Below are 18023 nucleotides of genomic sequence, written 5' to 3' on the forward strand. Positions count from 1 at the left end.
AGGCTTTTAAAATTATTCCCATTTCCTAGAGGTGGAAATAGAGGCCAGAGAGGTTCAATAACTTTCCCACTGTCAGCTACAATGTGCTAGACCCTGAATTTGAACCCATCTCTATTGAATTCCAAAGTCATTAAAATACATGGGAGTAATTTAAGGCAGGGACAAGAGTAGGAGACTTTCGGGGGAGGGGGAGTGAGAGAGAGCAGGAAGTAAAGATGGAGAGAGTGATGATCGGGGAGAGAGATGGGGTGATGGATGGAGAAATCACTGCTCTGTCCAATCACCTTTTTTGTTCCCATAGCTGGAGGCAACTTCGGGGAAGGCAAGTATGTGAGCAGGAGAGGGACACACCCTCTAGGTACCCTATCTTCCCCCATAACCCTGGCTCCTTGGAAGGCCTGTGGCATGGGACAGAGATGAGCAGAGTGTCAGGGAAGGACTTAAGTCCTGTTGGTCAGAGGCTCCATCCAGGGCCTCCAAATGGGCCTCGGGGAGCAGATCCTTGCAAAGGTGGGCATTCATCATTTTTACATCTTCGTTCAGATCCCTACTAAGGAAGTAATAATATTGCCAAGCTTTTACCACGCTTTCTATGAGCTAGTGAGAAGACTAATTACCTGACGACACTAATAAATGGTTACGATGTTATTAAAAATGGCACCAAGCTAGGATTAACAGGCTTATCAGTTGTAGGGAATCGGGTTTAACAAGGTGCCCGCATGTGCCGTCAGGGGCCACGGTCTTGATGGATACCGGGTTGCATGGAGGCCAGGGATGAGACCCCCTCTTTTCTCCAGCTGAGGGTCAGCTTAGGAAGATCTGGCTGCTGCTGGATTTTCTAATCCACCCCTTTGCAAATGGCTCTGCAGAGCTCTCGGGCCCCTGGGGATGCTGTGGGTTGCAAGACTGGCATCAGCCTCGTTTACTTCTGCATGTGGCCTCCACGGTCCACGGGATCCCCGCTTCCTCCCCAGCCCACCTCACCTCTGCAAGCGACAGGCTCAGAACCCACCCGGAGCCCCACGCTCCAAAGCCCCACTCATGAAGCTCGGAGGGAGAGGGGAGCTGATAAATGGAGATGCCTGTGGGGCTTGCTGACTAATTTCCATAATAATTACAGTTATTACCAATAACGGTGACAACACCACTCCCTCCCATTTCGACTGAATTCCGCCATCTAGGAGCTGTTTCCCCACCAGTTGTCGCCTCTGACAACAAGTGGGGAAGAACACAGGGCAGGTATCATTATTCTCACCGTTGAGTTAGGAAATGAGCTCAGGGAGAAAAAGGGACTTTCTGAAGCCCCCTCCCCGGCCTCAAAGGAATAGCCGTAATGATAAAAATAAAAACAACAGAAGCAAGTACTGACACGGTACTAACTATGCAGTACACATAGGTGAACTTAGTCCTCACAACAGCCCGTGGGGGAGGGGGCTATGATTATCATTCCCATTTTACAGCTGAGGAAACTGAGGCACAAAGAGGTTAAGAAACTTGTCCAGGAGCACACAGCTAGTAAGTGGGAGAGTGGGAATCAAATCCAGCCCCAGTTCACGCTCTTTACCATTAGTCTCCGCCGCCAGCCTTCCCTGGGAGACCCGCTTCCTAGGGCCGAGGAAATGACTCCACCAGTGAGGCTCTGCTTGAGCCTTCTTGCTCTGAGGTCCAGCCTCCTTCCCTTCCCAGCTCCCCTCTGACAGGCGCAGGAGGGCTAACACAAGAAGGCCCTGATGCTGCCTGTCTGTACCTGGAGAGGCGAAGTGATAATAATCCTTTTGGCTGAGGCTTTCCAGGTTGCAAAGACTTACTATGTGAACCTTCCCTGCCCTGGGTCCTGGGGTCAGATGGCTTTCTGCAGAGGTCAGAGCCCAAGGCTTCAGAAGCGGAGAGCCTCCAAAGATTCTTTGAGTCCCAGCTCCACTGCTTACTAGCTGGGAACCTTCACCTCTCTCTGCCTCAGCTTCCTTGTCTGTTAAATGGGTGGTAATAACAGTACCTACCTCACTGGGTTGTTGTAAGGATCAACGAGAGAAGGAATATGAGGGGTCTGGTGGTACAGATCCATTGCATTCATTAACAGGTATTTGATAGAAAATGCTTCTGGAAAGTTGAAGGCCCTGAGCTGGAAGGCAGGCAATGTTTAGTCTGTGCTGGGTGAGCCTGTACCAATGGCTCCTTTGTCTCCATCTCTCCTTCCCCCAGGGCCACTCTCTGCCAGGATGCCCCACCCTGACGTGCACAGAGGACTTAGCCACGCCTCCTGGGAGGTCCTTGGTCCCTTGTGCTCCCGCCTCACTTACGTGGTCAATGAGCTCCTTGATCATGCCGTTCCACTGGCCCTTGTCGTCCTGTGCCCCATATTTCCCGTCCTCCACCAGCCGGATCTCGTAGGAGAAGCCCAGGATGTGGGCCAGTTCCTTGAGCAGGTCGATGCAGTAGCCCTCGAACCGGTCATTCCCGAACAGGGTCCTGTCGGACTTCCGGAACATGACAAAGGGCTCCTCCTGCGGGGACAGATGGGAGAGGGGCAGACAAAGGCTGAGTCGGTGGGGCAGGTCCAGCTGGGGCCAGAAAGCTTGGGCCAGGTCCTCTGCAAGGGTGTTCTAAGCCATCTTTAGGGGTTGCTCAGAATGGCCTGCTAAGTCAGGAGAGGGAAAGCGCACTTCCTGAGAGCCAACTTTGTGCCTCACAGATGGCCACCTACTGACGTGCACACAGCACTTAGTAGGTCCTTATTGATTTGATCGTCCAATGATCACAGAGCTAGAAACTAGTGGAACTGGGATTCGAACTCAAGACTGTGATTCTGAATCCCACGCTCTCTCTGTTGCACTGTCAACACAGGCCAGTGGTCCCCAAAGTGTGGTCCCCAGACCAGCAGCACCACCCGGGAACTTGTCAGAAAAGCACATTCTCGGGCCCCACCCAGACATACTGAACCAGAAACTCTGGGGTGGGGCCTGGCAAGGTGTGCTACAAGAAGCCCTCCAGGGGGTTCTGATGTCTGCTCCAGTGTGAGCACACTGCTGCAGAAGGCCCTTCATCGTTTCTTCCCTGACTGCTCCCCAGCTCCTGTCTAACAGATGAGATCTCCCTGCTCCCTGACACCTTTCTCTCTTTCCAAGGATCTAGTCCCCAGCGTTAGGACCTGCCAGTGAGTGATCCTTGATAACTATGATAGTTTGCATTTGCACGTGCCAGGCGTCAGCAAATCAGCAGACGAGACGGTGCCCGTGGGGGTCCAGTGCAGAGCCCAGCAGATTAGGAGGGTTCAGTGGACAGTAGCTGGTATCGCCTCCCTTAGCCTGAGTTTCAGCCTTCTGGGGGTAGCTCCATTCTGTAGATGTACAAAGTGAATCCACGAGGATAACGTAACTCGTGGGAGGTCACTGAGCTGCCAGAGAGAGAGGATTTGACTCAAGTCGGTGTGGTCCCAGAGCAGGAGCTCTTAACCCCCTCACTGTGCCAGAGGGCCTGAGTCACATGGTGCCTCTCCCTAGTGGGCAGGGGGTCCTCAGAAGGTGGCCTGTGGGTCCAGAGCATAGGTGACAGCTGTCCCACATTAGGTTCCCTCCCTCCCATGTGATAGGGAGCCAGTGAAGGGCTTTGAGCCAGTGAAGGGCTTTGAAAGGGCATGACTGTCTGATCTCTCATTTAGAAATAAAGCCCTGGCAACACTGCGAAGAATAACTGGGAGTAGAGGCAGGAAAACCTTGGAAAGAAGCTACTGACCTCGTCCAGTATGAGATACACAGAGTAAGGAACGGAGGTGGACGGGTTGAACTCTCAGCAAACTCATCATTTACTGAGTTCTTACTATGCACGAGGCATTGATTTAAACTCTTTTTCGGAGTGAAAAAGGCTCATAGGCTTTCAAGATAGGTGACATTACTGTATGCTAACACATATATATGGAATCAAAAAAAACCCAACAAAACTGGTTCTGAAGAACCTAGGGGCAGGACAGGAATAAAGATGCAGACGTAGAGAATGGACTTGAGGACGGGGGGAGGGGGAAGGGTAAGCTGGGACGAAGTGAGAGAGTGGCATGGACTTATATATGCTACCAAATGTAAAACAGATAGCTAGTGGGAAGCAGCCATATAGCACAGGGAGATCAGCTCGGTGCTTTGTGTTCACCTAGAGGGGTGGGTTAGGGAGGGTGGGAGGGAGATGCAAGAGGGAGGAGATATGGGGATATATGTATATGTATTGCTGATTCACTTTGTTATAAAGCAGAAACTAACACATCATTGTAAAGCAATTATACTCCAATAAAGATGTTAAAAAAAAAAGATAGGTGACATTATCCCCATTTGATTAGATGAGAGAACTGAGGCTCAGAGAAGGTCAGTAAGTTGCCCAAGGTCACACAAGAGTTGAATTATAGTCTGATGGAGTTCAGTCTCAGTCCTTCCTGCCTGTAGCTCCTTGGTCTCTTTCTGGGCCTTAACCTTCCCCCAAGCCACCTTGGTACCCCCTCGTGAAGGAATGCCTCGAGCCTTCAGCTGATGGGGGGGACCTTCCCCCCGCCTGTGGGGGGAAGCTCACGCCCACACGCCCATAAGAAAAGCACACACCTCATCTGGAGGCGCATCATTCTCTCAAGCGGTGGGGCCATTCCCTTGACACTGTGGGCCCCTGAGCAGTGAAGGGCCCTCGTCAGGGGTTCTCAGGCACAGAAACCCACCGGCAGCCTCTTGCCAGGCTCCTGCTGCGGAGGGCGGGCTAGATCCTCTGGCCCTGGTTCCCCGGCAGCGCTGCTTCTCAAAATCCCATCCCATGCCTGATTCATTCTCGGTTTTCAACAGTCCTTTGGGATGTTGCAGAGAAAGGGCAAGGGAGTGTCTGAATCCCCAAGGGGTTCTGAGCAAACCACCTCTCAGTCTAATTGGGTGAAAAGCTGGGTCCTTTGGCTAGACTCTGTGCTAAATCTCAGTGCCTCCCGTCCCCAGCTCTAACCAAGCAGCTCACAAGTTTGCAGAAAAGAGTTGAGGAGGTGCCGGGGAAGGGGCTGAGACTACACGGAGGGAAGGGAACTTAGGCTACTGTGGACCCTGCCTTCGTGCAAATTAATCTCTGGGATGGTGCTGCCCTGAACCTTGGCACAGGGCCTGGTGAGAGGGCCTGGGTGAGGCTTCAATCCCATCTCAACTGTTAGGTCAGATGCTCTTGAGCAGTGAACGAACTGTGCCACGGCACCTGGTAGCCCTGATGTTAGCTCAAGGAAAGAATTAAAGAGAAGGTACCTTCTTTGCCAGGTGAACCACCAACCACATAGAGATTCCGAAGCAAAATCGACCTCCTTCTGTAAAATGGGGATAATAATAGGATCTACCTTACAGGATTGTTGTTAGGATAAGACGGGTCAGTCTGTGAAAAGCACTTAGTGCCTGGCAAATGTAAACTGCAATATCATTATCATTATATTATTAATATCATTATCATCTTTCTGGGCACGGGGTGACCTGTTATTGAAGTGACCTGTCCAGCCTAGAGACCATGCCCAATGTCACCAAAGGTTAAAAATCATAGCTAGCAGCGGAAAGCTATTTCAGGAAAGGTCCCTGAGATAGCTCACTTCCTGACCCTCTCTCCGAGACCCTCCCAGGCCCTATCCTCTAAAATTAGCACTTCATTTGCGAAGCCACCCCAGCCCCAGAATCTATACATCTTCATATAAATACGCTGCCTTTGGAGCAGCTGGAAAATGCCATTAATTTCAGGAAGTGCTTTGCGGATGGCATACATATTTAACAGCCAAAGCCCAGAGCATTAAAACGGTGCTCGCCTTAGTAATGGGTCTCTAGACCTGCAACATTTCCTAGGGGGTAATTCTGAACTCCGCCAACTACTTATTCATGGACTATTTCACAATTTATTACTGGAAATGTCCAGACAGCCAGTTCACAAGCTCTCTCGGCTGCTAATCGATTGCTCAGTGAAGGTGCCCTCAATTTCATGACTTCGCTCTCTCCTATTGCTCTGGGAGAACAGCCGTAGGAATGGGGGTAATATTTCTCTGCAACCAGTCACAGGAAACAAGAGGCCAGAAAAAGAACCTTTTCCTACTTTTCATTGCTAGGGCTTTTAGTCTAGTTTCTCAGTCTAGTTTCACCAGCGTGAGAGCCGAGTGACAGGACCTGTGGAGTTGGAAGAGGGTGCCTTGGGGGGGGGGGTGGGGAAAGCCAAGGGTCACCTACCTAAGAGCTCTGTTCCCAAGCCCCTTCTGGCTTAGGCCATCTCAACACACACCTGCACACGCACGCGCTGTGTATGCACACAGTGCCGCTGGCACGAATACACCGCATTCTCGGATGGTCTGACCTGCTCAGACACGGAAGCCAAGGACCCTGGCCCCCAGGCCTCGGCTTCTGCCAGTTAGAACCAGGACAGAGCATTAGGAGTCCAGTCCTCCCAGCAGGTGGAGCCTAGAGTGGTTCCTGGCCTGGGATGGTTCTCCCAGTCCACATCCTGGTCTCCCCAGCTTCTCCTCTCTTGTGCCAGGTGTGCAGGTCCGGCTTGCCTAGCAGTTGCACCTCAATGGGTTACAATGCGCACATGGCACAAACACACCCGACGGTGCTTGTCCAGACACCTGTGTGTAGCCAATCCCACACCTGCACAGGTGCCCACACGCGTGCCGACACCACTGCTCACTTCAGCAGCCCCAAGAACCCTGAACCTTCCAAAGCAGGCCCCCCCCAGAGCGAGTTGAGTGTGTTTTCTTGGTGTGTGAGCAGAGCTTTGGGCAGATGAATTTTTCACGAGCTCACGGAAGAGCGAACCTGAGCAGAAGCTGGGGCCTGGCAGGGAGAGGGTGGGGAGGGCAGGCTTCCAGCCTCTTGCTGCTGCTGCTGCTTCCGCCTCAGGAAGGGGGAAGAGCCCGTGGCTCTGAGGGGTCAGAGAGGGCTCTGTCCGGGCTCTGTCCATCTGTCTGTCCAGGGTAATGCGACCTTAGCACCTAACCCCGGGATTCAGGATGGAGGAGGAGAGAGGGGGCTTTGGGGGCAGCCCCCATATCTCCCTGTGTTCTCTGCCACATCCAGATCCCAGGGACCAGAAGAGGAGGAGAGACCCCCTCATCAGGGTCTCAGGTCCAGCCCTGTTCTCCAGGGCAAAGCTGGGGGATGTTCTTGCACCCAGGCTCGGTACCTGCCTGTCACTCAAAGCACTGTTGCCCTGACAACACACTTCCAGAGAGGCGGGGCCAGTGCTCTCCGTGGGAGGTGCTGGCCCTGCTTTCAGGCTGCCAAGCTTGGGGTTGGGTTTTCAGCCAGAGCGTCTGGGCTGGGCCGGGCTGGACACTCCCCACAACTGGTGCTGCTGTCCCCAAAAGCCCAAGCTGAGAGCACTGTACCCTGACCAACCCCTCCAGGGCTCTGGGACATGCAGACCACGCTGAGACTTTCAGGAGACTCCGAGGACATTTTCAGCTGGACACAGAGTTTCTTGGGGACCAATGTAAAGGCTGTGTGTCACATCCTCTGTCCCCACTCTGCCTCCGGGAAAGACTGGGCTTCTCTCAGGGAAGAAGTAGACCCAACCATCCATGATCTCTGGACAGTGGGGCTGGAGGAAGCTGGATCACGGGTCACTCCCAGACCATGCGAGTATCTGACCCTGCATAATGGGGTGAGGATGGTGGGACATCTGCTTCAAGTGGGTCAGCAGCCATGTCAGAGGTCAAGGCAAAGGAGCCCAGGGGTAGGGGACTATCACAGTGTCAGGGTCAAGGGCTCAGACCCTGAGGTGGTGGTTGGGATGTAGAGCTTTATGTATCAGCAGGAGATTAGAGCTACGAGGGGCTCAGGAGGTCACAAACCCTAGCGCTTGCAGGGACCAGTCAGGAAATGCCTGTATAAGAAGCAGCCAGGAGTAAGCAGTATGGAATGGTGGGGTCTGTGGTGAGCCAGGGAATGCCCACCAGGCCTTAAAGACATTCAAGTCCAAGCTCAGAGTTTATAATGCACCCTGACAGAGATAAGCTCTGTGACCATGGTCAGGGGTCAATCTTCAGTGAAGTTCAGGGCCCTGGTTGTGGATGGAAGCAGAGGTTTTTCTCGAGAACTCTCATTCTGCTTACTTAAAACCCGAGCTTACTGGGGACTGGATTTATAATCAATAATAACAAGAGCAGCCATTACTTAGACAGCACACACTCCGTGCCATTTATTGTTATTAATCATTCATCCTCTCAACTCCATGAAGTAAGGACAATTATTATCACCTCTCTTTCGCAGATGGGGAACAGAGACACCAAATGACTAAGCAGTTTTCCAGGGTCGTACAGCTAGTGAACAGTAAAGCCGGGACTCAGACCCAAAGGTTTGAGTCTCTTAACCGTCACAGTCTGGCCCTTGTGTCCTGGTCACACTTGCACGTCGCCAAGAGCTCCTGGGCTCCCGTTTGCCCGGATGAAGGGCAGGGGAACCGACGGAGCTGCATCCAGGCTGCCAGCCAACGGGGCTTCTCTCCTTCCTTGGGGTGCTGAGAGCCAGCTGGACGATGTGGGCGGGGCCCTCAGTGAGCAACTGAGTGCAGCAGGTCAGGACCTTTGCAAGAAGCAACCAGTATTGCCCAAGAAACTGTGAGAAGAGCACAGAATAGCTGCGCGATTCTACCTCTGCAGCTGTAGGTAAATTCCCTGTGGCTTTGCAGAAGGGTCTTACGCCCTTGAGACCGGGCTGCTGTCACTTTAATAAAATTTAACCCTGTGGTCACTGAAGGTGTGTGTATTTTGCACCCTTTCGGTATATTAGCTTTAGCTCCCCTCTTACCGTTAGAGTATTGTTTTGTGGCTGAGTCAACTCAACTCATTTAATTCTCTCTCCTAATCTCTCTGAGCACCTCCGTTTTACCTTTTTTCAATCTCGTCTTCTGGAAAGTGTTTTCTTTGGATCTCGCATTGTATGCAGCTCTGCTTTTAATCTTTGGCCGCCTTTTTATTAGTTTATTTTTACCCTTTCATATTTTAGCTTTCTCACACTTTCTTCCTTTTGCTTTCTGACATTTTGGGTTAACATTCTTCGCCTTCTCTAGCCAGAGCTGTTAATTATTTATTTTATTTTTTTGTCTGTCTTGGTAGCTTTCCTTTTAATCTCATTCCTTATTTTCATTTTTCTCTTTATTATTTTCCTTTTCACCTTTATTTTGTTCTCTTTCAACTTTCCTTTTATCTTTTCTATTTTTATCCACATTAATATTCCTTTAATTGCTCATCACACTTCCTTCTAATCCCTTTGCTCTTTTCATGTCTTTTTAATCTTTATTTTTTGCTTTATTCTTTTTCGTTTATTTTTTATTATGTTATAGGTGTACAATATAGTGATTCACAATTTTTAAAGGTTATACTCCCTTTATAGTTATTATAAGATATTGGCTATATCCTCCATGTCATATACTACAGCCTTATTTTATTTTTCATCTCTAAATTTTTTGTTTTTACAATTTTTTCCCCTGTTCCTGATGAGATCTTTTGACTTACTGGTTTTATAGCTTGATATTTATATTTTTTTAGTTAACAAAATGTCAATCAGGCAGGCAGGATGTCTGGTTTTGGGGAAGATGCCAGTGAGGGTCTCACTCCCGAAAGGTGGGTGTGGAGAGGTGTCTCCCCAGCCATCTCCTTCTGGCTCTATCAGCAGCATGTTCAGAATTGCTAGGTCTCCATCAGCTTTAACGTGGATCCTCTAAATAGTCGTAAGCCTGGAGACTGGGGATGACAGCCATAGGCTACAATTGCTCCCTGGAAGCTGACGGTGCCCCTGGAGTCTGCTGCTCACTAGATTCTTGGGAGGGTGGGATTTAGCTATTACATCCCTTCTTCCTCCATGGTGTCCGTCACCCAGCCACTGAGCACATACCTGGCCCTAGAGGGAGGGCATAGGACCGTCCAGTAGGGCCTGGCCAAACCAGCTTGAGCTCCCTTTTTTGGTACAGAGTGACCTCAGCACATGGTCCTGACAATCATATTTGCTTCATTATAAGGAGAAGCTGACCAGGGCCAAAATTGTCCTCGAAGGGCCTTTGGTCAGAATCCACCGGGCTGTGATCAGGCTGCCTCCCCACTACATGGCCCAGCTTGGACCCCAAGAGCAGTGCTACGTCTCTGAGAGGGTGAGTCCTGAGCCTCCGGACACCCTGGAGGCCTTCCAGGTGGGGCTGGTGCACGTGGAGTGGGCACAGCACTGGCCAAAGGAGGCTAGCAGCCTGGGTGTCCTTCTGCTCGCCCTGAGTTTCAAGGCTCACAGAGCCTGGGAGACCCCAAAAGCCATTCCTTGGGTTGAAATGGTCAGAAGAAGAAAGCACTATTCAGTCCTGGGCAGTGGAGGGAGGGTGGCAGGGAGAAAGGTCATAGCCGTGGCCAGGAGCACTCGGGACAGGACACTGTGGGCGGTGGCACGTGTGTGGGCTCCCAGCACCTGCCGGGCTGGGGGGACCAGTGAGAAGGGCCTTTTTCCTGGGAACTGGGGTGGAAGAGGTGGACCCCAAGTCCTGGTGCAGAAGGCAGGTCACCCCTCCTTCCTTCTACCCATCACAGTTCCTATCAGGCATCAGGGGCTCAGGGACTGGGTGAGAGTGAGATGCAAACACACAGGCCTCTGCAGCAGGGCTGGCCAAGCAGGTCCCAGACAGGCAGGAGGGCTGGCCTGCTCTGCCTTTGGGAAGAGGCTGCTCACAGCCACCTCCTGGGGTCTCTGGCCTGTGGCCACGAGCAGCGTTGCTGTCTCCCATCTGCTCGCTGGGGGCTTTCTGAGGGACCCTCAATGTTTCCACCTTCCTCCCCCATCTTCCAGCCTCCCAGCAGCCTCATAAGAGATGCCTGGCCTGTGCTGGGTGGGGTGATGGAGAGGTCTTTCCAACCCCGACGGCCAGCCCGCCCCAGCTCACAGCCGCTCCTGCAGGGCTGCAGCTCTTACCAGCACAGTGGTGACGATGAGGGACCTGTTCGTCAGAGAGTCGGTGACGTTAGGACCTCGGCCTCTGGCAACCTCCGTGATGTTAAGCCCCTCGGCAGGACTCCACACCCCAACCTGGATGGACAGACAGATGGAGAACAGGAGGCTGAGTCCGTGGTCTCTCCATCCTTTCTCCACGCCAGCAACCTCCTCGTCTCCTTCCCATCCTTCATGAGTATCGTCATTGCTAATGTGTTTCGAGCTAACATTTCTGGCAACCCTGCTGCCTCCCTCCTTCCCAGAGGAAGACCCCAAGGTGTTCAGTCTCCTGAATTCTGCCACCTCCCCATTTGCTAGCAAACCCGCCACAGCTGGAAGGGAAAATGCAGAGGGAGAAAACGAACATAAAGGCGGCCCAGGGAGCACAGCGGAAGCCAGCCTGGGATGGAGCAGACGCCATGAGGAAGTCAGTTAGGGTTAGGGCCAGGTCCTGCCCTGGGACAGAGTCACCCTGAGCCTGGGGGGCCTCCCGCCTCCTGGGGAAGACCTGGGCACCCAGCTGCTCACTGGGTCTCAGCGTGTGCCAGCTCTGGGGCCAGATGCCCTCCAAAGTCCAGGACAGGGCCTGGGGCGAGGGAGATGTCTCCTAGGCATCTGTGGAAGGACAACGAGATGTGTCACGTGCACGAAGGCAGGCGTAGCAGGACGCTGGTCTTTGCAGCTATTTGGGGGCAGAATAGAGTAGAAAACCCTCACTGGGGGCACTGGATGCCACTCGCTTAGAAGGCAGTTTGCTTTGTGGTTTTACACCTAATGGTGGCAGACACTCTGGCCGAGGTGGCATAACCTCTGTCCCCATGGTGCCCTTGTGGATACGAGGCCTGGGGCTGGAGGGAAGCAAGGGAAAATCAAGTTTACAAATCGTTCTAAAGCCCTGGGCCTATTGAAGATCCTCTGGGACCCAACTCTGCCCAGCTCTGTGTCCATCGCAGTTCCTCTCTCTCAAGGAAGGTTCTGGCCTGCCCATTCTGTCCTTGTCCCAGTTGGGGTGGGGTACTCAGGAAACTTAATCAATTAAACAGGGAGGCCGAATGCAAACATCCCATTAAGAGAGCTATGCATAGCAGAGAGACATGTAATTATGCTTGCGTCATTCTGCCTTAATCCCCCCAAAGCCACCGGCTGGAGCTGGCTGGATCAGTTATGACCCGGCTTAGCAAACAGAAGTGATGAGAGGCAGAGCAGCTGTGTTTGGGGGCTCAGCACCCTCTCCGGGCAGCATCTCTGTCTATGCAGACCCCGCCCCCAGAGCCAAGAGGAGAGCAGACAAGCAGACAGCGTCAAAGAGGCTCTTCTCTCAAGGGGGCTGAGCTCAGAGCCCAGCCCAGCATGAGGGACCCCAGCGGTGGGCCTGGGTGCAGGAGGCGCTCAACAGACAGCTGGCTGGCGGCCAAGTGACCAGCAGGAGCTCTCACCCCAGCAAGCATCTACTGAGCTCCAACTGCAGGACCTGCTGGACACCAGGTGCCGTGGGATTGCGAGAACAGTTAAGACTGAGGAGGACCCAGGCTTCAGAGGCTCTCTGCCCTCAATCTGCTCACCTGTGTCTAGGTATAGTAAAGAGTTTTTCTCGAGTAGTAGCTGTGGTCGATTTGTGTCGTTGCTGGAGGGCTGGCGGGAGCTGCGGGTAGGCTCAGATGGCAAGAGTGCTCTGATGGGCAACTACTGATGCCTGCCACAGGCGCAGGAGTGGGAGGTGGTGGCATACCTGCCATCTAACTGCCATCCTTAGAATTTTAGGCTATCCCCAGAGATGGAGAGCTGAGACAGAGACTGAGACAGACTGAGTGACAACTATTGCAGTAGTCCTGCCAGAGGAGGAAGGGGGCTCCCTAGCACTGCAGGAGTTTAAATTGGAGCTGGCAGAGTGCTTGATAAGCTATAGTTTGAATAGGGTTGGACCAACGGGCCGCGATCATCTTAGGAGCAGAGGGCACAGCGCCTGCCCTTAGGGGACTGATGCTGTATGTGGCTGAAAGAGTTGCAGAAGAGTGGTTGCCCTGGCCACCCGGCCCCAGCACAGTGGCCCCATGAGTCCGTGGGAAACTCAGGATTGAATGAAGTCACCTCGGCCACAAAGTGCAACACAGGCAGCGCCAGGTCCATGACTGTGGGAATGAACCAAGGAAACAGGCTACTCGTGCAACTGGGGAGCTCGCAAGGGCAAAGGCCTGGAGGTGCAGGAGGGAGTGGGTATGATTGGGCCATGGGGAACGTTTGTGGGTGGGGCAGTGGAGACTAGGCCTGGAGAGGCAACCGGGGCGTTTCCTGGAGAGCCTTCGAGGCCGGGTGAGGGACTGATACTGAATGCTTTGGCACTGGGGAGCCATGCTCAGTCCCAGGGCAAGATAGAGCTTCATCTGTGTGTACACTCAGGATGGCTGGAGGGCCCGGGAGTGGAGGTGGGAAGCCAGGTTGGGGTGTTAAAATAATCCAGGGAAGAGGCCCGGACCAGAGAGGGCAGAGGAGGAGAGCAGAGGAATCAAGGGTTCCTGAAGGATCGGGGTGGCCACTTCACTTCTGGCCTCTTTGCATTTTAGACACCCCCCTCTCCCAGGGTTGGAGAGGTGCCCTGGTGGCTCCCAGAGACCAGCCTGCTGTGGGAGAGGGTGTGGCTGAGCCCCTAGCTCCGAGGTCCCAGGGGATGCTGAGAATCAGGGGCTAATGTGAAATTCCCTTCTCAGGTCAGCAACCTGACTTTGTCAGAATATGCTGAAGGTTCCCAGGGATCAGAATCGGCCCCATTACAAACATTTCTATGGCAACCAGATGGGAGGCCCAGCCCCGTGGGCTTGCTTTCTGCATTGAAATTCCCCGGAATCACAGAGGCCTGAGAAGCGTACAGTGGGGAGTTCAGAATCCACCTGCTTCAACCTCTCTCCAAGAGTAAGAATCACCTCCAGTCCCCCAGACAAGCAATCGCTTTGTTCAATCTTTGCTTAAATGTCTCCAGTGACAGTGAGCTCATTACTCCCCATGAAGGCATCCCCTGGTCATTAGAAAGTTTCTCTTACCTAAGGACACGTCTGTCCCTCTGCCCCATGACAGCCCTGCAGGGACTTAGTCTGTCTGCCCCTTGAGCCTCTCATCTCCTTTCCAGGGTAAGCATCTCTGATGGCCCTTGCTCACAGGGTGATGGTTTGGGTATCTGCCATGGACAGGCCACTGGGTTCTGCACCCCTCCAGTCTGAGAAGGCCTTCATGTTCTCTGATGGGCCAAGGCACTGGCCACACTGGGTCATGTTGAGTCCCAAGGGGGCAGATGGACTGGGTCTTGCCCCCTCGCTCTGGGTCTCTGCCTGGGGTCTGTTTAGGGGATTTAAAGAGTCTCTGCTTGTTGGCCTGCCCTCCCACTCCTGAGCCCACACACCTTCTCTAGGCCATCTTCCTTCAGGCTGATGATGTCCAGATCGAAATCCATCCGTAAGCCACTGGTTTTGTTGAAAACAATCCTTCCCGTTAATCCTTCCCATTGAGCCTGCCGGAGGGGAGAGGGCAGAGCAGCAATTCCTCGGGCTCATAAATCATCATTCGGTACAACTGTACAATGCTTCATTTTAATTACTCCTTGCACTGATACTGTTCCCCCAAGACCATGATTAATTAATAATCACCTCCATCATTGCTAGGGCTGTGGTACGAGCCAGCAATTTCCATAAATTCTATTATGCTCTTCAGCCAGCTTTACACTCGCACCTTCTCATGTACAACACCGATCATAGATGCGCTCAGATGAGCCCCCGCCTTGAAGCCACGAGAAGGGGGAGTCCACGTTGGGTCCCCAGAGACGGGCAAGGAGGCAGGCAGGCAGGCCGCGGCAGGCGAGACCTGCCGAGGGGCAGAAAGCCAAGGGGCCAGGCCAGCTCTGGCTGTAGGACCAAACACTTGGGAGTAGCCCCCAGAGAGCCGGGGGTGACAGAGAAGGTCTCCCACCCCTGCCTCTGCTCCACCCATGCCCTGGTTAAGAACTGGGGTCAGAATACAGGGTCCAACCCCAGTTGGACCTGGGATTTCATTTCACCTCGCTGCCTCAGTTTCCTCACCTGTAAAATGGAACTAATAATATTACCCATCTTACCAAAATGCTATGAGGGCGAAATGAGTTAAGTCCCTTGAAAAATGGAGAACAGTGCCTGGTACAACCTAAGACCTGAATAAATGGTACTTTTGCTACTTTTTCTTGCCTTTAGCATCATTAACACAGAGAGAGGCAGGCAGAGGTTCAGAGAAGGAACAGGAACCAAACTAAGAAGGGCTCCATCTTCTAAAGGAGGGGTTGGCAAACTATGGGTCAAAGCCCAAATCGGCCCGTTGCCTGTTCTTTTTTTTTCAGTACGCGGGCCTCTCACTGTTGTGGCCTCTCCCGTTGCGGAGCACAGGCTCCGGACGTGCAGGCTCAGTGGCCATGGCTCACGGGCCCAGCCGCTCCGCGGCATGTGGGATCTTCCCGGACCGGGGCACGAACCCGTGTCCCCTGCATCCGCAGGCGGACTCTCAACCACTGCGGCACGAGGGAAGCCCCATTGCCTGTTTCTGTAAACAGTTTATGAGATCACAGTCACGCCCGTAGGGTTTACCTATTGTCTTTGACGGCTTTTGAGCTGCAACTTTGCAGTTGAACAGTTGCAATAGAGACTGGTCTGCAAAGTCCAAAATATTTACTACCTGACCCTTTTTATAGAAAAAGCTTGCCGACTCCCCTTCTAGATACACCTTGCCTGCAGGCCCGTAGCGTTAGCAATACAAGGGGCTTCACACTGCTCGCCTCATGCAGCCTCCACAGCAGCCTCGGTGTGTGGGCCCCGTGGGTTCCTCACCCCACTGGGGTCATGAACTTTGCAGATCCTGGAGAGGGCTCCAGAGCCTCTCCATGGCTGAAGGTTCCCCTTGCACTCACAATACGACCCACAAGTTCACGGGTTCCCAGATCCCTGGAGGCCTATCTATAGATTCCACATTAAAACCCACGGGAGGGCTTCCCTGGTGGCGCAGTGGTTGGGAGTCCGCCTGCTGATGCAGGGGACACGGGTTCGTGCCCCGGTCCGGGAAGATCCCACATGCCGCGGAGCGGCTGGGCCCATGAGCCATAGCCGCTGAGCCTGCGCGTCCGGCGCCTGTGCTCCGCAACGGGAGAGGCCACAACGGTGAGAGGCCAGCGTACGGCCGAGCACTCGGGCAGCTGTCCGGCACTGTCAAGTCTTGTGTATTAGCGTGTAGACAGGCATGTGTTATATTAGCTCAGGCGGAGGGGCACGCCTAGGAGGGTTCTGGGACTCTGGAAATCAAAAGGGGATGGAAGGAGTGCTTTGCACAAAGCATCCAACCTCTCTGAGCTTCGGGAAGAGGAAAATGACCTATTTCACGGGTGGTAACAAAAGTGCATAAAGGGCTTAGCACAGTGCCTGGCATATACAACCCCGGCTATTATTTTTCCTTAGTCAGCCTCCTTCCATAGGGCTTCCGTGGATTAGGGCTGGCCCTTGGCTGGAGGGGGAGGGATGGTCACTTGGGCCATGGCCTGAGGCCTCAGGAAAAACCCTATCACAGAAGGCTCATCCGTGATTAGCTTCCCTGCATGAGCTCATCCACTTCACATCACAGTCCTGCAAGGTGGGTGTCATGATTGCCCCCATTTTACAGTCATGGCCACTGAGGCTCGAAGAGGGACTGAGCTCTGTGGGTCCCAAGTAATAGTGGTGCCGGGCAGATTCTCACTGTGCTCAGTGGAGCTGAAGAGCTGGGGTCATCATGCCCAAGTTGACTGGGGAGAGTTTATGAAGCCCAGGGAGCTGGAGATTGGGGTTGGGGACGGAGATTTAAAGATGCATCTGACTCAGAGAGCAGATTGGTGGTTACCAGTGGGGAAGGGGGTTGGGGCATGGGCACACGGGGCGGAGGGGTCAACTGTATGGTGACGGATGGTAACTAGACCTTCAGCAGTGATCGCTTTGTAATGTATACAGATGTGGAACTATAACGTTGTACACCTGAAACTTACATAATGTTATACATTATTTTACTTCAATTAAAAAAATGCATCGGTGACGGTGAAGGCCACTGTATATGACTTCACAGGAAGGCTCAGCTTCCTTGAGGCTCACTCCCCAGCCCCTCTGCCTTCCCCCTCCTCTGCCTGGGGCCCCTCCCCCCTTGGGCTACCTCTCAGCCCCCAGGGAAATCACAGCAGGTGCCTTCAAACCTGCACTGGAGGGAAGCCTTCCTCCCTGTCAGCTACAGAGGAATTAAATGTCAGCAGGTGCGTGGCCTGTCTGTGGGCAGTCGGGCAGGGGCAGGGCCAGGGCAGGGAGCCGCTGGCAGCTCCTCCCCGTGACATTTCCCAGCCCTCCCGCCCCTTCCAGCTGCCACGCAGGACTTGCTAAATGAAAGACGCTTCACACGCTCTGAACTCCGGCCTGGTATTTTCCAGCTCCTCTCGGAAATGCCAAGTCTTTAAAATGATTTACTGTCACGCAGGCAGATGGGGAGACAGGCAACTTGGGAATGGTCTGAGGGAAGACGGTGTACTGGGCTCAGGCAGGGTACCTGGGTCCCGGGGGTGGCCAGCTGTAGGGCCATGAGGGAGCCCCGCAGCTGCTCTGGGCCTCGGTCTCCACTTCCCTAAAATGGACTGGAGACAAAGTTGTTTGTGAAAGGACTGTGAAGAAGAGTGAGTGGTAAGGGCTGTTCACTGGGCCGGGGCCAGGAAACAGGAGGGCCAGGTATGCCAGTGTGGGCCGGTCGGTGCCGGTGCCGGGTTGGGGGGTGGTGGAGAAGGAGGCTACCCTTTCTGTGGCACGACAGTGACTCATCTGCTCCCTTTAGGGCTTCAGGCCTGAGCCTCGAGCGCTGCAGGGAGCAAGGGTGAATGGGTAGGGGACGTCCCTGAAGCTCTGGGGCCTGGAGATCCTCTTTAGCTGGAAACCCACCAGGGAGCAAGAAGCCAGAGTGACGACAGTCGTGATGATAGAAATAATAGTAAGAGCAGCCAATCAGCTTGGCACTTGCTCTGTGCCAGGCGCTGCCCTAAGTGCTTCACACACCACAACTCACTTACACCTACAA

General features: G+C 53.4%; 1 protein-coding gene across 3 annotated transcripts in view; it reads right to left on the reverse strand.

Moving 5' to 3' along the window:
• The window catches only part of GRIK3 (glutamate ionotropic receptor kainate type subunit 3), a 232522-nt gene that overhangs the window by 36529 nt on the left and 177970 nt on the right, over positions 1-18023 (reverse strand). For 2 of the 3 annotated variants that reach the window (XM_067725529.1, XM_067725528.1), the window contains exons 8-10: positions 14332-14439; positions 10923-11036; positions 2301-2504 (exon numbers count right to left, since the gene is read on the reverse strand). In XM_067725529.1, the coding sequence (XP_067581630.1) occupies positions 2301-2504; positions 10923-11036; positions 14332-14439 (426 nt within the window). Of the gene's footprint in view, positions 1-2300; positions 2505-8193; positions 8589-10922; positions 11037-14331; positions 14440-18023 lie in introns of those variants that run through there. The other variant, XM_067725530.1, reaches the window with a different exon arrangement.

This window comes from Pseudorca crassidens, chromosome 2 (assembly GCF_039906515.1).
Source record: "Pseudorca crassidens isolate mPseCra1 chromosome 2, mPseCra1.hap1, whole genome shotgun sequence".
NCBI lineage: Eukaryota > Metazoa > Chordata > Mammalia > Artiodactyla > Delphinidae > Pseudorca > Pseudorca crassidens.